Here is a 27044-nt window from a genome sequence, read left to right on the forward strand (position 1 = left end):
ATTTAACGTCTACCAGTTGGCACGCTCAGCCGGGAACATGCCTGCCTGAGGGGCCCCCTGGAGGACCAGCATGAACAGTGGGTGGATCTGTGGAGGCGGCAGCGCTTTGCTGCCCTTCTATTGGACAGGTTTCCTCCTGTGGGGATTGGCTGGTTTAGAACAACTCCAAGTCCTCCAGTGAGACCAGAGCACAAGGCTTAGTCATACAACTTCTATGACCTCAGGCCACAAGAGGGACCCCTGAAGATGGCATGTTAGGTTATCATGGGACCCCTTAGAAAAAGGGGGAGAATCCATCAGGGCTTTTTGGGTCAAGATTAGGTGGGTCAACCTGTACTTTCAGACACCTCATGTCCCTGTGACATTCAGCTCAGGCAGAGATCCTGATTGTGCCTACATAGAACGTAAGAGGTTAGGCTCCTCTTCTAGTTTGAGAACCTGCAGGAGCCTGTGAGCCCTGGTGGGGCCTTGTTCCCTACAATGTCTTACATGTGGGCCAACAGATGTTTGTGGGGCAGATGTGCTTAGCCAGGCTGTCATGCCCACTAACCAGAACCAAAGGACTCTCTCAGGATACTGAATTGTGGAAATGATTTCTATTACGGCCACCAACCAACCATACTCTTTTCTTGTCTTCCCTTTTGAAGGAACAAACCAGCAGAGAAATCAATGATGTTGCTTACAGGAGCTTCTTTGGGACTTTAACAAGGATGGGCAAAATTTTCAAAGGGACACAAGAGGCCAAAGTCAGAGGGGAGAGGGCACTTGCAGAAGACTCACAAGTGGAGGCATCCTTAACCCACGGGTATGAGGTCTGACACCTCCACCCCTCTCTACCTGTGAGGACTTAAGCTGATCACTTAGCTCTTACGAGATCTGTGTTATCATCCCGAAATGCAGGTGATACCCCCGTAACTCGCCTACCTCCAGAGTCAATATGATCTTTTCAACAAATGGTGCTCGGACAACTGGAATCTGTATGCGAAAGAACAAGGCTGGACCTCTACTTCACATTATTAACATAAACTAACCAAAATGGATTAAAGACTAAAACTATAAAACGCTTAAAAGAAAGCAGAAGTGTAGATCTTTGCAACCTTAGATTGGACAAAAATCTCAAAGGAAAAAATAGATGCACTGGACTTCTTCTAAATTAAAAGCTTTTATGTTTCAGAGAACACCATCAAGTGAAAAGACGACCCATAGAATGGGAGAAAATATCTGCCAGTCATGTTTCTGATAAGGATCTAGTATCTAGAATATGTAAAGAACTGCTATAACTCAACACCAAAAACACAAATTTTAAACTTTCCCAATTTAAAAATGGGAAAATGATTTGATACACATTCCTGCAATGGAAATATACAAAGAGCCCCAATAAACACATGGAAAGATGCTTGACCTCATTAACTACCACAGAAATGCAAATCAAAATCACAATGGGATCGCACTTGACATCCACTAGGACGGCTACAATAAAAAAGACTAAGACAATAAAAAGCATTGGCAAGGATGTATAGAAATGGAAAGCCCCACCCATTGCTGGTGAGAATGCAGAATGTGGATGCTATGGTGGAAAACTGGCAATTTCTCAAAAGAGTAGTTACCATATAACCCTACAATCCCACTACTAGGTATAAATAGGAGAAATAAAAACATACATGTTCACTAAACTCTGTACATGAATATTCAAAGAAGCATTATTCATAGTTAAGAAGTGTAAACAACCAAATCTCCATCAGCTGATGAATAGGTAAAATAAAATGTTGTGTATCCTTACAATAAAATAGTGTTAAGCATTATAAAGGAATAAAGTTCTGACATATGCTACATTATGGATGAACCTTTAGAACATTATCCTAAGTGAAAGATGCCAGACAAAAAAGGCCACGTACTATGTGATTCTATTTATATGATGGACCCAGAATAGGCAACTTTATAGAAAGAATGCAGATTAATGATTGCAGGGCTAAAAGGATGAGGAAAGAGGTAGTGACTACTAATAGGTATGGGGTTTCTTTAGGAGGTGATAAAATATTCTGAAATTAGATAGTAGTGATGGTTGTACAACTCTGTGACTAGAATAAAAATCACTGAGTTGTAATACTTTACAAGGATAATTTTATAGTACATTAATCACATCTCAATTTTTAAAAAGTCAATGTGATGAACAAATGAGATGAGGTTTGTAGAGGGGAGGGTCTTGATAAAGTAACTCATAAACATAGGATTTGTCATCATTTCCACACTGAAACTCATGGACAGGTGCCCAAGGCAAGGGGGCAGGATTCTCACCCGACCATGGACATCTCATATATGCTTCCCCTTTATCCCCCACCTGTGTTGTCCTGGGCCTCCCAGGTGAACACAGGCACAGACCTTGAGGGGGGCCCTGGGTCTGAAGGTTGCTGAGCTCTGCTACAGAGGAAGGGAGGCAAAGCTTTCCCCACTGGCTCTGAACTGGAGCCGAGATGCTAGCGGAAGACAGAGAGAAGCCGAGGTGATCCCAGCGCCGTTCACGTACGACTGAGTGGCTGCAGTTTACCAGCAGTCAGCACCTGCCTAGGGGAGGGCTAACAAGGCAGGACACAATTAGAAATCACAGGGAAACCTGTCAAAGGCAGATTCTGAGTCTGAGGTGGCTCCTGGCCTCTGAGAACATTTCCACAGGACTGTGAGGTGCAACCCTGGCTGAGAACCCCCTGTCTTGCTCTGGTCCGAGGAAATGAGCCCAGCCCTTGAGAGACATGGGGGAAGGGGCCAAAACTAAAGGCGGTAAGAGCTGAGATAAAGAATTATCTGGCTCCAAATAGGTTCTATTTTATTTCTCAATGGAATTTTTTTCTTTTCTTCCTTTCTTTCTTCCTTTTTTTAAATGGCCAAACCCAAGGCATATGGAAGTTCCCAGGCTATGCCGCAGCTATGGCAATGCTGGATCTTTTAACTCACTGCACTGGGCCGGGGACCAAACCCAAGCTTTGCAGCAACCTGAGCTTCTGCAGTCAGGTTTTTAATCCATTGCACCACAGCGGGAACTCCAACTATCCATAGGATTTTTAAGAGCAAGCCGAGTAACTACATGTTGGTTTAATCATGACTAAATAGGAAGGGGAACTGAGCAGTTTCTCATGCCTCCATCCCGTTCTTCAGTCCTATGCTATTTAGTCCATATGGGGCAGTGGGTGAAGATGAGATAAAGTGAAGACCTATGATGAGTTTTCTCCCCTAAAATAGAAATGTTGTATATTCAAGCAGTCCCCCCAACACTTGTTTTGGTTAAGTGAAATTTGCTTCCCAGTTCCTCCAGGACACAAAGCTGCTCTGAAGCCTTGAAGAGGGAGACAGATGGCCACTTGGACATAAGACCGTCAATGGGGGATGGCAGCCAGGTGCTGGTGGACGAGCTTGTTTTCCTGGACAGCTCATGGATCTCGGTGCTTTACATACATGATCATGAATGTATCTCTTAGCTACTGCAGCGCACTTCAAGTTGAATGAAACATTTTCCCTTTAAATCAGACTTACAGAGAACCATGATTCTTAGGGAGGATAAAACAGCCATGGCTGAAGCCTGAGGCTGAGGTGAGGGAGCAGCAGGGACTGCTGCTGGCCAGCAACTCTGCATCCGTCCTCTTCGGCTTGGTGGAGTTCAAAGACATTCGGCATATAATAAGTTCAGAACAGAGCTTAGAGTTCTATGTCCAGGGCCTCCTGGTTGCAGGAACTTGGCCTGAAAGCCCAGCAGAAACGGGCTGCTTTCTGTGTGAGCTCCTGGGGAGGAGCCTTCTGGACATTTCATCACCCATGCCTGAGACCTGGCCCATGTGGTCTCTTTCCCTTTGCTATTTTCCTCCCTGCAAAGTGACACCTGCCCTCTGGCCACTGAAGCGGACATATGTAGGAAATTGCTACAGGTAGTAACCCCCCGATCCAAGTTGCCTTGGGGACAGCTGTGCAAAGCTGAGGAGCTAACGACTGCGACCACTGGTCTGTGCTGAGTCTCGGCAGCCAAGGAAGGTGAATTCTTTTCACAAAAGGACCCTCTGGTCCCACGAAGGTCTCCCCAAGTCAGGCCGACAAAAGGACTGCTCACCTTGACACTGAGGGAGCGCATGTGACTCTACTGTGTTTCTTTCTCCAGCAAACACCTTGCTGAGCACACAGTATTGGTTAAGCCTCACTCACTTCATCCCCAGATATAGCACCCACACCCAGACTCCTGGATGAAGCAGTTAGGTTGCATGTTTCTTTCTTTCTTTCTTTTTTTAACCAGAGAGGTCACCCCACATGGTTACCATGGCTGGCAGGTACACAAAATTAGGTGGTGTGTGGAGTCCAAGTCTACAGGTGTGGTGACTTTGCCCCACAGCCCTTCCCCTCAACCCCCATCATCCAAATAAATGCCACTCGGGGGAGTTCCTGTCATGACTCATTGGTTAATGAACCCGACAGGTATCCATGAGGATGCAGGTTTGATCCTTGGCCTCGCTCAGTGGGTTAAGGATCCAGCATTGCTGTGAGCTGTGGTGTAGGTCACAGATGCAGCTTGGAGCCTGAATTGCTGTGGCTGTGGTATAGGCTGGCAGCTGCAGCTCTGATTCGACCACTGGGAACTTTCATATGCTGTGGGTGTGGCCCTAAAAAGACAAAAGCCAAAAAACAAAACAAACAAATAAAAAAAAAAAAAAACCGAAATAAATGCCACTCGAGGTGCGCGGCCTGACAGCAGGGGGAGGGTAGGGTCTAACTCAGATAATATGGATGACCTGACCCCATCTCAACAGTGACGAAAAACTCTGCTGCCTCTTTCTGAAAGCTGGTATATCCAATGGCAGTCTGTGGAGGAAATCCTCTCTCTCTGACCCTTTAGCAAAACCTGCTAAGATGGCAAATGCAAAGAGGATGCAGACAGCAGCATTCTGGACCCAATCCCAAACACTTAAATCACAGCATTAAGTAACGTTTTCTGTGATACCAGAAAATACCAGTCTTTCCCTCCTTTCCAATACCTTGCAATACAAAACCAAAAGGAACAGAGGCCCTGGTAATTACCTTCTGGAAAGGGTCTGAAACAATCGGGGAGGTAGAGAGAGACACCCATCAGATGCCCTACACGAGGCCAGCAAGTCTGTGGGCATCTTCACTTGGCTGGCAGCTCTGCCTGCAGCCAGGTGGAATCAACAGCAGGAGTAGCGGTTCCCATCTGGGTGGAAAGACTTGGGGGAATGCATTTTCCTGGCTGCCAAGGAAGAGGCTGCTGGACAAGGTGAAAGGCATCCCCGGCTGAGCCGAACTTCCCCATCACTGGGCGGGACGAGCGACTTACTGTCCCCTCACACCAGGACAGCACGCTGTGCCCCAGCTGGCAGTGCCTTCCTGCTGCCTCTCCACCCATCAAGGTACAGCTCCCATCTCACCTCCTCCAGGAAGCCTTGTTCCTCCCAAACTTGCACCTAAAATGCTTAGTTGTTCTCTGTTTTAGGCTTGCAGCACTCACTCCTAGACTGTGAGCTCCTGTGGGCAGCGGCCATGGCTCCCATCCTTCATTCTCTCACAGCCACTGGCACAGAGCTGGATGCTCAACAGGGGAGAGACGTGGTGTGGAGGACAGAGTAACAGGAGAAAGCAATGCCACAAAGGCAAGAAAACCTTCTCCTGCTACACAAAACTCACGTGCAACCACAGGAGTAAAACACTCTCCCCTTCCTCATCTGCCTTGTAAAACAGATGATTTTGTACTGTGACAGCAAAACCGGTGGGTGGCACACTCTGTCACTCCAATTTCACAGCAAGGCTGAGAGGAAGCTCCATGGGAGTATCAGAGGTGGCAGAGATGTGCACGGGCCGCTGCCTGAAGACAGTCCACACACGGTTAACCCTGTCAGACCCAAAGACCTCTCATCCTTTCTTGACGGTCTCCCAGAAAAGAGGGTCATGTCCTTTGCAAGTCATTTGTCCTGCTGTCAAACAATTCATTCTCTTAGAAGGTTCCTGGTGGAACAGGTGGCACCTTACAGACTGAGATAGGTCCCCAAGGTTCCACTTACCTTAGAATAGCTCATTTTCACAGGGTCCCCATGTTCATACCGCTCATTGGACAAGCCCCCCATTAGCACCAATTATATGTCACATACAAAGACGAGCACCTGGGTTTCTCTACCACCTGCAAGCCTCCACCCTGAACAGCACAGGTATGCTTATGAGGACCTGTGATGCCTCAGTTTCCTGCACAAGGACCCTCAACAGTTTAACGTGGGACATCTCAGCTCTAATTGCTTTTGGCAAACTTCACATAATTCTTAGACTGACCTTTTCAATTGCTTGGAGAGTTCTGAGAATTTCAGAATGCTCTTTTGAGGTGACCAGGCACATCAGGATTTCACAAAAACAAAGGTAGAAATTTCTGATATAGACATGTTCTACCCAGATCACTACCCCGTAAGAATGCAGCTTCTTGCTCATATCTGGATGAATAATAAACATTTTATTAAATGCTTATGTGCCCTGCATTGTGCTGAGGACCTGAGATGCATTATCTCATTCATTACAACAATCTAGGAAGTATGATCACGCTACTTAATGATGCAGGAATCTAGGTTCAGAGAGATTAATTTACTCACCTGAGGTCACCCAGCCAAGCGTCTGGGAGCTGACACTAGAATCCAGGCCTGACTTCAAAGCCCAAGGTCCAAACACTAGGCTCTGATGGCTCCAGGCCAGGCCATGCTTCTGCCATCTGAACTTTATTTACAAGCTGGAGAGGGCAGGGAGCAATTCTACACCAGGCCTCTGGGCCAGGCCCAGCCCAGGGGATCACCCCTAAGACCCCATCTTCCCAGGCTCCTGAAGAAACTGGTTTGGATGGCAACACCTGATTGACATCAGCTGTCAGATGCTTGGTAGCCACCCCCTGATGGGCAGCAGAGGGTGGTTCTGGTTCAACCCAAATCCAACCAGCTGGTGACCCTGAGCAGCTCATTTCCTCTTCAGGGCCTCATTTGTGAAGGCGCATCTCAAGTCATGATGCACCCATACCCATACATACAACTAAAGGAAGCTGAAGCCGCAACACACTTTCTAACCACAAACTGCCGCCTTCTACTTTCCATCTCAAGTTATTTCATCAAACAAACAAAATGCTGGCTATAGTCCATTACACTGATTTCCTGACCCATTAATGGGTTGCAATACAGTTTTGAAAAACACTGAACTAAAGATGGGGGAATAGGGAGTTCCCGTCGTGGCGCAGTGGTCAACGAATCCGACTAGGAACCATGAGGTTGCGGGTTCGGTCCCTGCCCTTGCTCAGTGGGTTAATGATCCGGCGTTGCCGTGAGCTGTGGTGTAGGTTGCAGACGCGGCTCGGATCCCGCGTTGCTGTGGCTCTGGTGTAGGCCGGTGGCTACAGCTCCGATTCAACCCCTAGCCTGGGAACCTCCATATGCCGCGGGAGCGGCCCAAGAAATAGCAACAACAACAACAACAACAAAAGACAAAAAGACAAAAAGACAAAGAAAAAAAAAAAAAAGATGGGGGAATAAACAAACCTTTCAGGGAGCCCCACAGACAGAAGAGCCAAGAGCAGGGGAAAGTTCTGGCTGCCTACGGAACAGAGTTTGGAAACCAGTGGCTCAGCGGCTCCCTAAGGTCCTTGTCAAGTTCTTAGGTTGAACAATTAAACGTCACATACAAAGGTGAGCACATGGGTTTCTCTGGTCTGCACCTTATGCTTGGAGCATCACTGAAAGGCCATCCAACCCGATGACAGTACTTAGAACTCAAGACTGAACGGCTGTGCCTGCTGCCTGAGCCCCATGCCCTCCATCACAAGGCTGATGTGGGTAGTGCAGTCCAGGTGGGGAGAAGGAAGGAAGCCAGAGCGTGGCCAGCCTCCTTAACTGTGTGATTGTCAGCCTCTTGTGCTTAGACCCCCAGGACACTCCTTGGCCTTATTCTAAGAGGGGAGATATGTGGTAGAAAGAAAATAAGAGCCTTCCACCGTGGCTAGAGGAGATCATTCTGAACAATGCTTGACACTGTAAGGTTTTGGGAAGCTGCCTGGATGTTGCAGATTAGTGACAGTTCTTGCACTTTCCAGATCAAATGCAAATTCCTGTTCCATTAGCAACTTCCTTCCCAGGCCTAACATCTGGGGATTATCGAGGGTTTAGTTGTTTCTGGGTAACTGACCACTGCATATGAATGTCTCCTCAACAGCAGTGGGAAGGTGCCAACTGGAGATGGCAGGAGGGAGGCTTCTCCTCCCCATTTCTGGTTCCTTCCACCTTCTGACACTTAAAGGACTTTCCTCAGGGAGTTCCCATCAAGGCCCAGCGGGTTAAGAACCCAACTAGTATCCATGAGGATGTAAGTTTGATCCCCAGCCTTGCTCAGTGGGTTAAGGATCTGGCATTGCCACAAGCTGTGGTGTAGGTCGTAGACGTGGCTCAGATCTGGTGTTGCTGTGGCTGTGGTGTAGGCTGGCAGCTGTAGCTGTGATTAGACCCCTAGCCTAGGAACCTCCATATGCTACAGGTGCGGCCCCAAAAAATATAAAAAAATAAAAAGGACCTTCCTCAGACAGAAGTTTAAAACGCCAGGGGCTCTGGGCTGCTGCAGTGCTCTGTTCAGTTCCAAATTCTGGCAGATGTTTGGCCTGCATGGCACTGGAACACTATATGCTTTCATGAGTGCCAGTTGGTGACCATCCATACCCATTCCTATTTCAGGCCAGTGTCCAGAGGGGGATGCACAGTCTCAGCATAACTTCAACAGACTGAGGTGGCTCAATGGCTTATCCACAATGCAAATTAGATCACGATAGCTGCTTTTTAACTCAAAGGAGTGATGTTTTCCATCATATATTTGATTTCCACCATACATTAAAAGGGAAAAGGGTCCACTGACGAATGGATAAACAAAATATGACCTTTACGTACAAGAGAGTACTTTTCAGCTCAAACATGGATGAATCTTTTTTTTTTTTTTTAGGGCCACACCTGTTGCATAGAGAAGTTCTCAGGCTAGGGGTCGAATCAGAGCTATAGCTGCCGGCCTATGCCACAGCCACAGCCACATGGGATCTGAGCCACATCTGCGACCTATACCACCAGCTGATGGCAACACCTGAACATTTAACCCACTGAGCAAGGCCAGGGATTGAACCCACATCTCATGGATCCTAGTCAGGTTTCTTACTGCTGAGTCACAATGGGAAAGCCCCCAACAAGGATGAATCTTAAAGACATTATGCTAAGTGGAATAAGCCAGGCACTAAAAGACAAATACTATATGGGATTCCACTTATATGAAGTATGCAGAGTTGTCAAAATCATAGAGACAGGAAGTAGAATGGGCACAGTTTGGGTTTTGAAAAGATGAAAGAGTTCTGTGAGTGGACAGAGGCAACAGTTGGACAAATATAAATGTACTTAATACCACTGATCTGTACACTTAAAAATGATTAAGAGGGTAAATGTGTGTATTTTACCACAGTAAAAAAGAAACAAACAGAAAGGTAAAGAGAACAAGATGGGAGCTGATTAAAAGATAAATCCCCTTGGCAACTCTGGCCAGCTCACCACCCAGACCAAGGTCAAGGTGAAATCTAAAGAGCTGTCCAGGAGGCTGTTACTGTTGACATCCATACTTCTCAGGCCAAAGTGAAATTCTTTTATCTGTCAGTGTCCTGCTTGAGCCCTCCGGGTTGGGGAACATTTGCGGAGGCTCTGCTTCTGGCTGACAGCACATAAAAGGGTTCCCTGGGGAGCCAGGCTGCAGGGGACAAAGTACCTGGACGGGTAGCCGGCTGCGCTGATGCGAATGGTTTCCAGCACCCCACACGCTCGGAGCTGCTGCACAGCTCTCTTTGGGTCGAAGCTGCAAAACACAAGACAAGCAATGAGTGGCCACCCAGACAACAAAACAGAGAGGGGAGTGAGAGATACCACCCCTTTCTGCACTAAGGTCCAGGCATCGTGCACTATGGAGCTCAAGGTCAGGGGCCAAGCACTTGCTAAAAGACAGAGACTGGCAGTACATGAGCCATATCAGTGTCTCACTTTTGTGCACATTCTTATTCTCACCTGAGATACTCCTCTTCTTAGCCTACCTGCCTTCTGTCCACCCCTCCAACACTGCTTCCATGGCAGAGCCTTCCCTATTATTTCCATACACAGGGGCATCAAATCATATACACTTGGCACCACAAGCATTTTGGGCTCTGGAGCTAAAAGGGGGAGTTTCAGGCCAGGCAGACTGAGGTTTGAATCATGACGTGGTCACTTAAAGCATGTGAAATGTGGGGCAAATAACATAACCTCCTTGTATGGCAGTATCAATATCTATAAAGTAGGGATAACTGAGAGTTCCCTGGTGACTCAGTGGGTTAAGGATCTGGCATTGTCACTGCAGTGGTTCTGGTTGCTACTGTGGCATGAGTTCAATCCCTGGCCTGGGAACTCTGCATGTTGTGGGCTAGGCCAAAAATAGAAAAGAAAAGAAAAGAAAAGAAAAGAAAAGAAAAGAAAGAAAGAAAGAGGGGATAAGAGAGGTATCCATTATAGGGTTAGTGTGAAGATTAAATGTAATGGGGCATGAAAAGCAGTGAGGACAGCGTACCTGGACAACAGAAGGGCATATGTGTTGTTAGCTATTATGCCAGCTGCTCAGTTAAGAATCACACAGATGAAGGACTCTATCTTGTTGTCTTTAGAGATATGGGCCACAACTTCAACAATTCACCTACGCTAAAATGCCACTGTCACCATGGAAAATCCAGTTTTTATTCTAACCCATATACTAAGTGGGACATTAGAATAAGAAGTCAGATGTGGTCCGGATCTTCTAAGAGTGTATGGAAGTAGTAACAGAAGGCAGTGTGTGAGAAATGTGGTAAAAATGCTGAAACTGGAGGGCATAATCAGAGAGTCTCCATGGAGAAAGAATCAAGCTGAACTAGAATTAATCACTATGGTTCAGGATGAGGAGGAGATGTTTCCTTTCTCTCTGGCTGTTCTGAGGCTCATCTACAGCCCATGCCTCTTGCTCCTTCTGCTCTGGGAAGAGGGAGGGTAGGGGTGAGGCCCTTCAGACTCAGTCCTGATCCTGGGGGGTTATACTGGCTTCAGCACACACCCTGGCCAAACCGTTGGGCAGCCTGCTTGCCCCGCTGGCTAAATACAGGTGGTGTATGTATGTCCTCCAGGACGTGCAACGGTGCAACGGCCACCTCTCACCACACTTGACTGCCATGCTTCCGGACAGCCTCAGGCATTCTTCTCCCAGCAGCTGGACCCATTTGGGATTTTAGAATTCTGCAGAAAGGACCTGCCCTGGGTTCAGCTACCTTCATTTCACACCTCACCACAGGATTCACCTTCTCTGTCCTCCAGCCTCTATGACCTGCTCAGCCCCTGGCCTCGTTCCTCTCTTATGCTGACTTGCGCTTGGGCCAGGGGCCCAGAAGTCCACTGAGGCACATGCTGTCCTGCCTGGGCTCAGCGCTTTACAGTAGGGAAACAGTGGGCATTTCCCAAGGGACTGAGGCCGTGAGCTGACCTTACCCTAGGCCCTCTCTTCGTTCCAGCGTACCAGCTCAGCATCCCAGGAGACGCCCACATCCTCCTCCGGGCCTGGGCTCACTCTGACTGCCTCATGCCTCCCCCTGCTTGACCAGTTTCCCTGATCAGTTCAGCCCCCAGGGGCACGATTAAGTGTCGAATTCTGCAGAGTCCGGAACATGACAGCTACTTCAGAGGAGTTAATTTCATCTTTTTAGGTAGGAAAAAAGCTCCTTAGTGCAAGGCTCTTATAGGACAAAAAGAAACACTGGTGCTGATTCCTGACCATGGGCTGAGCCACTCACTATGCCACACACTTCGCAGTTTCTCTCCCCAGGATGCAACTCAGTTCTGGGATCCAAGGAGGACCTCAACACGGGCAGTAGTAACCAGTTTCTAAGAAGCTTTGTATTGAGGTACGGGGAGGTTGCCTGTGACCTTAAATGATCCAAGGCAGCCTTCGGGAGGGAGGCTCTGCTGCTTACAGGTTCCACTCCTCTCACCTCTTGAGTGGTCGGCTGGTCCTGAATTTTGATTGCAAGGTGGACATGTTTGTCAGTGGGAAAGGTTTTCTGCAGCCTCTCCCTCGAGGCATCCTGCACCCAACAGCAGGAGCTGTGAGCTCCAGGCTGGCCATCTCTCTGCTCGACACAACTACAAGCTCGAATTCAAGCAGCTACATGTGGTAGGGGTGGCAGAGTGCTTGGCAGGCACCTCTGCCCTCTAGCCTTTGTGGGCTGTGGGTCTAGCTGGGGTCCCTACTTCCCCAGGACCTCCTGCTACTTTCTCGGCAGAAGAAAGATCTGACTGTCCCTGAGAAGCCCTTCCTTCCTTAAAAGCTCTTTGCTGGCATCCCCATAGCCCCCTGGTACCACAGACTGTATCATGTCTGTGACCACTGGGCATCCCAGCTCTGGACCACATCCTGTCTGGTAGGGCTGGGGAGTGGCCCGGGAGTATACATCCCGCCCTCTGCCATGCAGTGCCAGGGAAGTTCTTTGCGGAAGTGTCTTCTCTTGACCCACCCCACCTCCCATGCACACCAAGTTGGTCCCGTTTGGCAAATAACTTTTGAACTCAGCTTTAACAGTCCTCTCTGCTTCTCGATGACCTCAGTGAAATCCTTTCCTTCCGCACACATTCTCTTCCCCGTGGTGGGGAAGACAAGCAAGTGGAGAACCTGGTCTGGCTTGAGTTCTGCCTCCAACAGCTAATGTCACCTTGGGCAAAACACACACTCTCTGGAGCTCATTTTCCTCATTCATTCCACAGGAGCTGAGAATATCTGCCCAAGTCTAATCTACTGGTTTGTTGTAATGATCAAGTGATGTAGAAGAGAGGAAATGATTAGAAAAAACTGAAAAGATAGCATACCAAGAAGACACCGCCATCACCCTTCCCTGTCCACACACCCCCAGGGGACACTAAAGCCAACCGGGCTTCTGTGTTTTAATCTGATCTCCCTGATAGTAAGAAAAGCACTCAATGAACTCCTCTCTCCGTCTGCTCCCCTGCACTCATTACCAGTAACTGGGAGTGAAAACCAGTCCTTTTGCCTCAGAACTGTGGAAGACCATGGAGCAGACAAGTCACACCCAAGTCTGAACTGCAAAATTACCAAAGATATATATAAGGGTCGAACTGCTGAAATACAGGGTTATACTTTCCTCTCCCAGTAAATGGGCAGGGTCAGCAGAGCTGGAATTCTGCTGGATACAGGGTGAGACTCCCCCATGATGTCAGGACTGGCTCCATCTTGGCAGTCGGCACCACCCGAGTGATTTCCACACAGGCTGCACATGCCCTGCACTGCTTCAGGCTCTGTGGCATCATGTGGGCACACTCAAGATTCGGGACTCTCAGGATGCCTGCCTCTGAGACCAGCAGACTGGCCTTCAGGAAACCTGGCCAGTTCCTCCAACAAGCCATCCCAGATCATCACACTCGCCTGCGGATGCCTCCTCCCTGGACGCTTCATTGCTGTCTTGCCTTCGTGTGGTGGCAGCTCTTATAGACCCATGGAGAGCCACTTCTACTACATTTTTACCAATTTGTGACCAGCGACTCCTGAAGGAGAGAGCTAAGTCTTGCTCATTGTCATTCTACCTGTCCTGGCCCAGTGCCCATGATAGATGGTTTCTGAATAAAGGAAGAAGTAGAAGAAAAGACTTTTATAAAAGAGATGCGATCAAAGCATTTAGTGCAGGACAGGACCTCTCCACTGGGGGTGACTTTGCCCTCCAAGGAACACCTGGCAATGTTATAAAACATTTTAGTTGTCACAATGCTGGGGATGCTACTAGCATCTAATGGATAAGCTCTCTCCAGGGCACAGGGCAGCCCCACAACCAAGAACTACCTGGCCCCAAATGTCAAGAGTACAGAGGTTGAGAAAGCCCCGTTTTAGGGGATGGGAGGAGGGAGAGAGCACTTTCCTTCCAGAATGTCAATGACAGCATATATTTTAATGACATAAATTTTTTTTTTCTTTTTGCCTTTTCTAGGGCCACTCTCGCGGCATATGGAGATTCCCAGGCTAGGGGTCCAATCGGAGCTGTAGCCACCGGCCTACACCAGAGCCACAGCAACGCGGGATCCCAGTCGTGTCTGCAACCTACACCGCAGCTCACGGCAACGCCAGATCCTTAACCCACTGAGCAAGGCCAGGGATCGAACCTGCAACCTCATGGTTCCTAGTTGGATTCGTTAACCACTGAGCCATGACGGGAACTCCGAATGACATAAAGTTTTATACTTATCAAAAATAGGAGTTCCCGTCGTGGCGCAGTGGTTAATGAATCCGACTAGGAACCATGAGGTTGCAGGTTCGGTCCCTGCCCTTGCTCAGTGGGTTAACGATCCGGCGTTGCCTTGAGGTGCGGTGTAGGTTGCAGACACGGCTGGGATCCCGCGTTGCTGTGGCTCTGGCGTAGGCTGACGGCTACAGCTCCGATTGGATGGACCCCTAGCCTGGGAACCTCCATATGCCATGGGAACGGCCCAAGAAATGGCAAAAAGACAAATAATAATAATAATAATCTCCATTATCTCCTTGAATTCCTCCATCAAGATAATTATGTTTTAACCACAATTAGCAGGTGAGGAAATGAGGCTCAGAGGGTAAGAGACTAGCTTTGGAGCAGCCAAAAAAATGGGGAGCAGAGAATGCAGGTGTTCTGACTTGGTCCTGTATTCTCCCCACTTTATTGGGGGGAAGATTTTGGTCCTGAAGGTAAAGGAGGGCCTTAGAAAAATGGGATGTTAGGACTGGAAAGTCCCCTTGAAAGTCCCTGGGGTCTTCTCTCACTCGGCAGGAGAGACCTGGCAAGAGAAGGGGCCACAGGGCAGGTGCCCAGTTTTGCTGAAGGAACTGCCCAAGGTCACAATGGCTCAGGGCAGAGCTGGTGCCCAGCCTTGGACTCTCCTCTCCCCGGCCCCGCATGCCGCTCCTGCCCTTCACACATAATCAAAGTCTTTTACACATGCTGCTTTTCTAACAGCCTCTTTGCTTCTGGAGGCAGCTGGGCAACAGATGCCACACGGGGGGATTCCTAAGCGTGTCTTGGAAACTTGGAGGAACGGAGACGAGCAAACAATCAGCATGCTGCCAGAGAGGCTGATCCAATACTGTCTCCCTAACCTTTTCCAGCACAAGGCCCCTGTGAGCGGAAGTCAAGCTTTATTAACTGATACAAACTGCAGAAGGCAGTTCAGATATTCATTCTGGGAGTCAGAGTTGCCAGAATAAATTATTTCATGGAAAGAAATTATGCCAGGACCAAAAAAGGAAATCAGAAATATGGGAAGAAAGTGCTTGAAAATTTTAAAAATATACCTCCTCTGGGCAGAGGGAATAGCACATGTGGGGGCTCAGGGTAACAGGAGAGGAGGCTGCAGAGGGAGTGAGAGACCATTCTAGAAGCTCAGGGCAGTATTCCAGGTGAGGTGTGGAGAGACTAAAACAAGGCAATGATGGAAGGAAGAGAACAGTGTGAGATATTATCAAGTAGATCTCAAGGGACTTAGGCAATGACCGGACCCCAGGGAGTAGGTCAGAAGGAAGAATCAAGGGTCATGTTGTCCAATATGGTAGCCGCCAGCAGGCATCTGAACGTCATTAGAATGAAATTAAGAATTTACTTTCTCTGGAGTTCCTGTCATGGCTCAGTGGTTAACAAATCCGAATAGGAATCATGAGGTTGAAGGTTCAATCCCTGGCCTTGCTCAGTGGGTTAAGGATCTGGTGTTGCCATGAGCTGTGGTGTAGGCCAGCGGCTACAGCTCTGATTTGACCCCTAGCCTGGGAACCTCCATATGCCACAGGAGCGGCCCACGAAATGGCAAAAGACCAAAAAAAAAAATATTTCACTTTCTCAGCCACACTGGCCACATCCCAATAACTCAATAGCCACGTGTCTGCCTAGTGGCTGCCATGTTGGACTATGCACGTTACAGAACAGTGCCATCTACCATAGAAAGCTCTGCTGGACAGCACTGGTCCAGAGTCTCAGGTTACTGGTTTGGAAGAACCAGGTGTGGTGAGTGGATGAGATGTCAGACAATGGTTATTCCACTTAGTACATCAGAGACTAAATAAAGAGGAACCATTCTGGGGAGAAGGATGAATTTGGTTTCAGACATGCTGAACGTGGGGAGGCCGATGACACTGCAGCAGGGCTACAGAAATGCTGGGCTGGAACTGGGCATAAACCAGAGAGGACAAGATATTGAAGAGTCACTGTTACACAGATGCAGGCGAGGGGCAACGGAAGGTGAGCAAATGTGGGTAGCTCTGGAAGCCTGGCAGGAGAGGGGATGTGAGAAATGGGACCATCTGCCCATCTTATCACTCGACACACCATCTGAGGTCACGTCTCCTCAGTCACCAAGCCTCCCCTGACCCCTCCAGCTACACTCCTGTCTCTGAATCGGGCAGTTGTTGCGAGACACACTCATGTGTGCACTTAATGGCCCATGTCTACATGCTTCTCTGATGTGTGGGCACATCCACCACCACTGTAAGCAATGTCAGATCAGGGGACTGCATCTTCTCATCCCCCTGAACCCTCCGGACAGCAGACAGGTGGGCCTGTATTCAGCACAGAAACCAGTTCGTACAAGCTGGCTCACCCTGCAGCAGACAAAGACCCCATGAGACCATGCCCGCCCCTGCTGCACATGAACTTCTAAGTAAACACAAAGGGGCTGGGCCTGACTGTGGTCCCGCCAACCCCTCCACCCCCACAGACACTCACTGGAAGGGGAGCTTCTCATCGTTGGGCTTGATGCAGCGGACGTAGTGAGGTGTTGTGGCGTTCAGGGTCTCCATGAGCAGGTGCAGGGAGGTGCGGAACTGGGGAGACAGAGGTCAGCACTGTGATGGATTCTTCAGCCTCTGTGGCTGTATAAGGAACATGAAGGTGTCCACGGACGGGGGGTGGCAGCTGCCAGTGCTCTTATTTTGATTACAGGGAGACACTCAGGGGCTGGGGGTCAGATTCCAGATCAGACAGCCTACCTGGCTGCGTGACCAAAACCAAGTCCCTAACAAGTCCTGGCACCAGGGATCCTCAGGTACGTGGGGAGGGACCTCCCGGGGGCATGTCACTCGGTGCCCTGATCAGAGGAGATCAGGAGAGCAGGTGCTAGGAGCCTGGGAGGGAGCATCACTGTGCCTGGAGGCCATCAGCCCTACCCATGAGGTCCTGTAGCCTTGAAACGGGACACCTGGACATCCTGGGAGAGACCACATTCCAGGAAACATCCAGAGTAGGAAACCATTGAAGGGGAAAGGTTAGTGGCTTCTAGGGTCTCAGCAGGCACTCGCTTCTCTTGAGAGACACGCTGGATATGAAATCCCACAGGGACCCCATAGCAGGAGCTGGTTTTCAGTTTTCTGGTCCCCAAGCTATTTACCCCCTCCCTCCACAACTAGACCTCTGGACCTCTGGCCTCGCCCACAGGTGTCACTGGTCCTGCAATGTGGTCCCACCAGTGGGATTAGATACACAGCTGGATTCATCCTCTCTTCTGCCACTCTCTCTGGAGAGGGTTTTGTACTTTCCTTCTTCAAAGGGCACAGAAGGGACGGCTAGGCTGGGGGCTGGGGATGCAGACACCACAGCCGCTCTGGCCTCCCTCTGACTCTGCACCTACATCCTTCGTCTCCAGAGAGGCAGCCCCATCACCCCTGCCATGGCCCTCAGCTTCCCGCCACGAGCCCTGGGGCTAACCTGGTGGCCCACGGTCTTCTTGTGCTCCTTGTTAGAGGTTTTCAAGGGGGGTCTGGCTGAACGAACACTGATCTTTGATGATGAGGCGGTGGCAGGAACAGAGTCTTTGTCATCATGGAACAAGTCAGCCACGAGTGGGAACTAGAAACAAGCACAGGAAGAAGATGAAGAATAAGAGTTCTTGGGCTCTGTGCTGCTCCCACACTTTCCAAGTAGCTTTCAGTATACACCCCGGAGAACTGGAAACACATGTCCATGCGAAGACTTGTCCACCAGTGTCCACAGCAGTGTTGCTGCCAACAGCCCCAAAGCAGGAACAACCCAAATGCCCATCAACTGGTGAATGGAAGAGCGGAATGGGTGTGTACACACAACAGAATATCATCAATAGTATAAAGGGATGGAGTCCTTGCCCATGCTACAACCTGCATGAACCTTGAAAACACACCAAGGGCAAGAAGCCAGCGACAGATGACCACTTAGTGTATGATTCCATGAAATGTCCAGGAAACAGAAAGCAGGTTAGTGTTTACCAGGGGCTGGGGGGCGGGGGTAAGTAGAGTGACTGCTGATGGGGGCAGAGTTTTTTCTTGGAGTCATGAAAATATTCTGGAACTTAGGGTGGTGATGGTTGTACAACTTGGTGAATATTCTAAAACCACTGAATTATACCCTTTAAAAGGGTGGTTCTGGGGTATAAAGAAAGGGAGGAAAAGAAAGGAAGGAAAAAAGGAATTCTCCTGGACAATCTTCCTTAACCTTTACCTACAAAGATGCACAAAACTTTTCCTTTTGGTGTGGTAGAAAGGAGCTCTGTTCTAATAAAGCCATTTAAATTTTTTCCATATTTATTACAACTGGACCTTGTCAAGTTACTCAAGTTCCCTGAGCCTTAATTTCTTCATCAGGAAAATGGGGATAAGAATGTACCGTTATATGGAACTGTCACGAGACTGCAAAAGATGCCCTCTCTGTGAATGTGTGCACCAGGGTGGAGGTCAGGCTGTGCACAGGGTGCAGATGGTCCAGGGAGTCCCAGCCCTCCCCACCTGTAAAACCATCCTGCCAGCATCCCTGGGGAAGTCTGTGCTGGGGACAGAATCAAGTATTATAAGGCTACCACCCCATGCCTGAGGATGCGAGGGAACACAATGAGCATCAAGAGTCTGTTCTCAGAGTTCCCGTCGTGGCTCAGCAGAAACGAATCTGACTAGTATCAATGAGCATGCAGGTTCAAACCCTGGCTTTGCTCAGTGGGTTAAGGATCTGGCATTGCCATGAGCTGTAGTATAGGTGGCAGACATAGCTCAGATCTGGAGTGGCTGCAGCTGTGGTGTATGCCAGTGGCTACAGCTCTGATTTGACCCTTAGCCTGGGAACACCCATATGCTGCAGCCTTTAAAAAAAAAAAAAAAAAAAAAAAAAAAGACTCTGTTCTCTCACCCTGAGCCACTTCTGATCCCAACAGAAGAGAGGTTCAAGGCTAGTGCCTCAGTCCCCAGGCTCTGCTCCTTCCAATCCCCAGCAGCCTTCTTCCCTAACCCCCATTAAGACATGTGTCACCTATCTCCTCCTGCCAATCCTGACTGCCTCAGTCATATCTACAGCCATACCACCCTGAACACACCCGATCTTGTCTGAATGCCCTAGTCTGCCTTCCAGGGGCTCCACAATCTGATCGCACTCAGCCCCTCTCAGACAACACCTTTTAAAGCAATGAAGTTGATCGCTTTGCTGCCATAAACCACGTGCTCATTATTCCCACCTCTACGCCTCTGTTCACTGTTATTCTTTTCTCACACACCCACCCCCTCCTCCTCTATGCTCATCCCAAGGGTCCCACATCTCTCAGGGTCCAGCCCACATCTCTCAGGGTCCAACCCCCCGTCCTCCACAATCCTTTCACAGACCTCCCTATCCCTCATGTCTGCCTCCCCCAGGCTCAGCCAGTGGCAACAACTGGGTACCGCCCGAGGTATATGCTGGGCCTTGGGCCCTATGCTTGCTGAACCTACACCTCTGAATCTTCCCCCTGGATGGAGAAAGAGAACTGAAGAGAGGATTAAAGGAGATAATCCATGTAAGTACAGAGAAGAGTGCCCAGCAGAGCATAAGCAGTCAGATGTGAACCAGATTCATTATTTTTATTAGGGGGTATATACCTGAAAACTGTGTGCACTGTGAAAGCACAGGTGCCTGATAAAAGTCCTATTTTTGAGCTGAAGTGGAAAAAGACTCACAGAATTTAGATCTGGCAGAACCATAAAGATTAACACTCACCCTTGTGTGACAGGTGACGAAAGAACAGGTCAGGGAGGAGGGGATGTACAAGAACACCAATCCAACCCCCATTCGCCCAGAGGCAAGCATGGCAAGTGGGCAGTATGAGCCTGCTGGTTAGTGGCTGAGCCAGAGCTGGAACCACCAACCTAGATCCCTCTGGAGACTTTTTTTTTTTTTTTTTTTTTTTTGCCTTCTCTAGGGCCGCTCCCGAAGCATATGGAGGTTCCCAGGCTAGTGGTCTAATCAGAGCTGTTGCTGCTGGCCTACGCCAGAGCCACAGCAACATGGGATCCAAGCCATGTCTGCAACCTGCACCACAGCTCATGGCAATGCCAGATCCTTAACCCATTGAGCGAGGCCAGGGATTGAACCCGCAACCTCATGGTTCCTCGTCAGATTCGTTAACCCCTGCACCACGACAGGAACTCCTGAAGACCTCTTTTCTAAGATGCAGCAGCTCCACTCTCTTCCAACTTCCTGCCTAATTTTCTCACCTTTTTAAATTTCATTTTTAAAATTTTTTTGCACCCAGGGCATATGGAAGTTCCTAGGCAGGCTAGGGGCTGAATTGGAGCTTCAGCTGCAGGTTCACACCACAGCCATGCCAGATCCGAGCTGCATCTATGACCTATGCCTCAGCTTGGGGCACTTCTGGATCTTTAACCCCTGAGCAAGGCCAGGGATAAAACTCACATCTTCATGGATACTACACTGGGTTTTTAACCCGTTGGGCCACAGTGGGAACTCCCTCTCACCACTCCTTTCCAGCACTTTTCACTGGTCCATCTTCCTAAAATTCTCTCCTTTGAGTTGCTGTTTCCCAGCACTGGATCCTCACCACTTAACTTCTTTAACACTGGACAGTATCATTTAGGCCTGGGGCTTCAACTCTCACCTTCCGGCCCATCCCTCCAACTTGCTCTTCTTCTACCACCATGATCCAGAATTCCAACCTCCTGCTCAAAATCCTCCTCCTCCCTCTGGGTTTCCCCCTGGAAACTCCGAATTCAAGATGGCTCAAATACCCCCCCCCCCCCCGCTGCTGTCTTTAGGCAAGAGATCCTGCCATCATCCTATTTCTCATCCTCATCAACTACCAAGTTCTGTCCACAGTCAGATCTCAGCAGCCCTTTCTTTATCAACCACAATGTGGCCGCTGCGCTTCAGGCCTACCTGAGCTCTCTCCCAGTCACTGCAGTCACCTGCAAGCTCGAGTGACATCTCCAGGCACACCTTCTCACAACCACATTCTACCCTACAGCCAGTTTCCTCTAAACCCAAGGCACACCCAGGAACCCCCTGCTTACAGACCTGCCAATCCTCACCGTCTACGGCAGACAGCCACATTACACATATTGACTGAGATTGGAGGAGTGACAGGAATGGAGGGACTGGAACAGAGGACTGGAGGAGGGGACAGGGGCAGCCCAGGCGTGCATGGCTCTGGTGCCAGGAAGCCAAGGCACACATCAGAAAGGGACATATCCCTAGAGAGTGGCGCCCTGGAAACCTACATAGGGAAATAATTAATGTGAGGCTAAAGCCAGGTTTTTTTTTTTTTTTTTTTTTTGGTCTTTCTAGGGCCACACCTATGGCATATGGAGGTTCCCAGGCTAGGGGTCTAATTGGAGCTGTATTCGCCAGCCTACACCACAGCCACAGCAACGCTAGATCTGAGCCATGTCTGCAATCCACACCACAGAGCAAAGCCGGATCCTTAACCCACTGAAGGAGGCCAGGAATGGAACATGGATACTTGTCAGATTCGTTTCCACTGAGCCGAGATGGGAACTCCCAGGTTCACATTGTAAAGACATTAGCGATTCAGTCTATCAAGTCTAAACAATATACAAACTGATTATATTTTTCTAATCCATATACTTTCAGAAATGAATTTCCAAGATGTTTGAGTCGTGGGTAGGAGTTACAAACTGCATGACTACATTCTGTGAGGGGTCTAATTTCCAGAAATCATTAACAGTGGCTTTTTCTGTGAAAAATCTGTCAACTTCTAAGGTTGGGGCATGCATCAAAACCATACAAGGAACTCTGAAATCAGATTCATAAATAAGAGTATTTTAAAATGTAAGCCCCTTTCCCTCACTTCAATCATAAAAGCTGTGTCTTTTATCTGTTTGATACATTAAAGGATTTATAACTTAAGAACAAAAAATGAAAACTTCTGTTCAAGGCAGATTTTAATCTATGCTTGGCACTGATATAATTTGGGAACAAATACGACTAAGGTTTAGCCTGGAAAATTTGAGAATTTTTTTTTGGTCTTTTGTCTTTTTTTTTTTTTTTTTTTTTTTAGGGCCACACCTGCGGCATATGGAGGTTCCCAGGCTAGGGGTCCAATTGGAGCTATAGCTGCTGGCCTATGCCACAGCCACACAGGGTCCGAGCCACATCTGCGACCTACACCGCAGCTCATGGCAACACTGGATCCTTAACCCACTGAGTGAGACCAGGGATCGCACCCGCGTCCTCATGGATGCTAGTCGGGTTTGTTAACCACTGAGCCACAACGAGAACTCCGAGAATTTCTATTTCTTTCCTGGATGTGATACAGTTTATATTTTAAATTTTTAAATTATAGTTGATTTACAATGTTTCTTCAATTTCTGTTGTATAGTGAAATGACCCAGTCATACAGTTTCCTGTGCTGTACAGTAGGACCCCACTGCCAATCCATTCCAAATGTAACAGTTTGCACTCACCAACTTCAAACTCCCCATCCATTCCACTCCCACCCTGCTCCCCTCAGCAACCCCAAGTCTGCTCTCCATGGCTATGATCTATTTGATTTGTAGGTAGGACCATTTTTGTCATTTCAGAATCCACATATAAATGATATCATATGGTATTTGTCTTTCTCTTTCTGACTTACCTCACTTAGTATGAGAATCTCCAGTTGCATTCACATTGCTGCAAATGGCATTATTTTTGTCCTTTCTTATGGCTAATATTCCTCTCTCTCTCTCTCTCTCTCTCTCTCTCTCTCTCTCTGTGTGTGTGTGTGTGTGTGTGTGTGTGTGTGTGTACCACATTTTATTTTAAGCACTTTGTTTTAACTGTAGGTCCCTGCTATTGAGACTGCATGTAGGAGAGGTAGGGTCTCTTGGATGGAGAGGGAAATGGGTTTGTTGGGATATCAGTTCTAGCAAGGAGGGACAGGCTTTACATGCTATTCAGAATTTGTATTATAAGCTCAGTGAACATCTCGTTTGACCACAGGACTGAACCAAGACCAAGAGGTCCCATATTCAACCTTGGGCTGTAGGCCAGGCAAGAGATATTGATTACCACACCATCCCACCCCCACCCCAACCACCAGGATAAGGGGACTGGGCCAGACAGGAACCTCCTTGTCCCAGGAGTGTTCCAGTTGTAAACAAACCCAAGGTCTCAAGGGAAAGTAGTTACCAAGCTCTTGTTCGACAAAGGATTCACACAAAAGAACACATTTCAGAGAGAAAGTTGTTCTTTCTTTAATTGACTAACTCCAGTTCTGCTTTCAGAGCTGCTGGAAAGTCTATTTACTGGTAACAGAAGCACTACAGTTCATCTTAGGGCAGCCCTAGGAGAGAGGATCCACCTGGCCTTTCTAAAAATTTGCTTCCTTGAGTCTCGAAAACACTTAGATAAAAGCTTCAAACAAACCAAGCACTTCCCTCATACTGTATGTCACTTATTTCAAAGTGTCCGTAGGCACTGGCTTTGGTATTCGCTGCTATTCAAGTCTATATATAGATTTTAAAAGCCTGAGGCAGATCTATTTGAAAAAGGATTAAAAGAAGGAGGAAAACACGCTCTCTAGACCAATTGACAGTTTAAGAAAAATGTCAACTATGACTATATACATAGCTGTGACCTTAGAAATTATGCCTATTCACTGTTTATATGAACATAAAATATCATTTCCTTAAAAGAGATGCGTGAAACTAAAATAAGACACACTATAATAACCATTTGATTGGAATTGCTTGCCTAGAATCTTATCTTTAAAAGCTCTGGCTGTAAAAATCATAAAAAAATGACTTTTCTTTTCATCAATTCTTTTATATGATAAATGCTACCCTCTGGGGTGGTGGGGGGGAAATCTCAAACATTCAAGAAATATTTGGAGGAAAAGTCTCAGGACTTCACTCTTCACAAAGAAGGAAAGAGGAACTTTATACATGGCAGAGAATTAATGTATTGTTTTAGTGATTAAAGTTCCCCCTTACATAGTTACCTATTTACTCTAAATATTGGTTGGAAGCTTTTTTAACTTTCAGTACAAACTGATTTTTAAACAGGAAGCACGCCAAAAACACTTAAAAGCAAATGTTATATATAATACGTTGACTCAAAAGCTATGTATTTTTTAAAGCAAATGTATTTGCTCAAAATGAAATGTGCGTATACGCTGTAAGGAACCAAGCAGTATGGAAAGCAATGGACATACACTGCGAAACGCCACGCCTGCCTGGGAACATGGCCCTTAGCCCTCGCTGCCCTTGCTGCCCAGCACCTGCCGGCATAAACTCTGGATCCACTGCTCATTGCTCTGACCTACACTCAGGAGAACAGGAAATAATCTCTAGAGGAAAAAATTCTTTTGAAAATTTATTTTCAAGATACATAAATTACTTTTTAAAAAATTTAATTATAGTTGATTTACAACATTGTGCCAATGTCTGCTGTACAGCAAAGTGACCCAGCCATACCTATATATACATTCCCTTTCTTATAGATAAATGATTGCTTTTTTTTTTTTTTTTTTTGCTTTTTAGGGCCACACCCAGGCTGGGGGTTGAACTGGAGCCATAACTGCCAGCCACAGCCACAGCCACAGCCACGCAGGATCTGAGCCACGCCTGCGACCTACACCACAGCTCATGGCAATGCTGGATCCTTAACCCACTGAGGAAGGCCAGGATAGAACCTGCATCCTCACTGATGCTAGACAGATTTGTTATTGCTGAGCCACAACGGGAACTCCCAAATGATTGCTTTTTACAATAAATGCTAAGAAGGAAAACCCTCCATCTTTAGTATTTAAAACAAATCAGTTTGTTAACCCAAAGCCATGTTTTAAAGAGGCATTTCTTTACTTACATCTATTTATAGCTCTCTGATAACTGAGAAAACAATTAGCTACATTATCACCTCTTAGGCAGTATAATTGGCTTTACTGATTACATTCTCAGTAACACAGTTTTATTTCACTGTTCTTAGTGGGAGTAACTTCAAATATCTTTTTAGCTGAGAGTGTACCTGGTAATCTTCCATCCCATCTTGCTTACTTACTCATGATGATTTGTTAATTTCTTATCTGGATGCCACACACAGGAAAAAAGCTCATAGGTCTCTTCCCAAATAAGGATACTTCAGTCAAACTATGAATTTACATACAGGATGTAGGATTTAGCTAGGCTTAGTGAGAAGAAAACTAGTAAAAAATTGGGCATTAACTTGATATCATAGCGCCTTATATCTTTCCAGGTCTTTATTTTTCTCTCTGCTTTTAAGTGTATCTTAGAAACATAAAACTTGTGAGACTGCTGTGAAAAAAAAATTAACAATAGAGGCTCAGTACCCTATGAGCTTTAAAAATGCCACAACTGACAGATGTTGCCAGGCATGCCCATCTGTCCAAATGATTTAAAGCACATTTCCAATCGCTCTGATTTGTAGCTGCCGTCTGTGTAGATTTCATCTGTAGGTTTAGAGTGACCTACTGTCGATCTTTGCTTTCCATCTTCTGGGATGTCTGAAATGGGCTGGAACCAGTCCAGGGTGGAAAGTTCTCAGCCCTCCTCCCCCAAGGGTCTGGTAGACCCAGAAGCCCCTCTGGGTTTATCTCTAAGTTCTCAGTTAAGCCCTGAGGGTTTTCTGGCATGGGGGCAGCAGTGTTTGGCAACAAGGTCATCGGTTCTTTAGAAATGTTAGCTGGTGAAAGGGAAGGCTAGAGTTGTGGCAGGTGGGCAGGGAAGAGGAGGGAATCGGTATCTTTTGAAAGCAGATCACAGACCAATTTAGTGATACCTATACTCTTTTGAAATGCACACTCTTTGAACCATCAATTCCACTTTTAAAAATTTACTAACAGACGGAACTATACAAGTATGCCAAAATATATATGTAAAGGACATTCCTTGCAGTATTATTTGAATTAGCAAAATACCAACGTCGTTTAAAAATAGAAAAGAAGTAGCTATGCACTCATATGGAAAGATGGCCAAGATAGAATGGCATGTGAAAAGTTAGAGAGGATTATGTATAATGCGATTCATTTCAACCTTAAAAAGATGTACCAGTGCAGCTGTATAATCAAAATGAAAATTCATGTAAAGGTAGGTCAGGCACAGGAGAGAACATTTTTATTTTATATATTTCTATATGACTGGAATATTTTTGAGCTTTTATTTCATTTCTAATAAAAATCCAGTACCCCCAATCTAAAATGATACCCTTATTTAGAAAAGAGCTAACACAATAGGCCTGAGACTGCCATCCTTAGAAAGGGCTGCTTACACGGTTGACACATGGCTGGTTTTCAGCAGCCCCTAGTAAGAATGGTTCACTGTGCCCAAACTGTTTATGCAAATAATACAGTTTATGCTGAGCACCTGCTTTCCTGCTGGGAGTCTGGAATTCTGGGACGTGCCAGGCAAAGCGTGCCCACATCACTGACTTCCAGTAGGGTCCCCTGAATGCCCAGGCTCTGCTCTGGTAGATGTGCTATCACCACAACTCACTTCTGTAGGAATTAAGCATATTCAGTGCCACTCCCTCGGGAGAGGACTCTGGAAGCTTGAGCCTGTTTTCCCCTGGATTTCACCCCATGCACCTGTTCCCTTTGCTGATTTGCTTCGTATCCTTTTGCTGTCAGAAATCACAGCCATGAGCTCAACTCTAGGCTGAGTTCTGTGAGTCTTCCTAGCAAATGGTTCAATTTGGGGGCCATCCTGGGGGCCCC

At 47.4% G+C, this 27044-nt stretch overlaps 1 protein-coding gene across 5 annotated transcripts in view; it reads right to left on the reverse strand.

Annotated features, from left to right (window-relative positions):
• Window positions 1-27044, reverse strand: part of MYO5B (myosin VB) — a 386641-nt gene that overhangs the window by 69490 nt on the left and 290107 nt on the right. For all 5 annotated transcript variants that reach the window (XM_021093027.2, XM_021093023.2, XM_021093028.2 and 2 more), the window contains 3 exons: window positions 17795-17935; window positions 16817-16914; window positions 9793-9879 (listed from right to left, as the gene is read on the reverse strand). In XM_021093027.2, coding sequence (XP_020948686.2) covers window positions 9793-9879; window positions 16817-16914; window positions 17795-17935 — 326 coding nt within the window. The remainder of the gene's footprint in view (window positions 1-9792; window positions 9880-16816; window positions 16915-17794; window positions 17936-27044) is intronic.

This window comes from Sus scrofa, chromosome 1 (genome assembly GCF_054392235.1).
Source record: "Sus scrofa isolate SSC_HxYL_T2T_F1_AM1 chromosome 1, Sscrofa_HxYL_maternal_Yorkshire_Landrace_v2.0, whole genome shotgun sequence".
NCBI lineage: Eukaryota > Metazoa > Chordata > Mammalia > Artiodactyla > Suidae > Sus > Sus scrofa.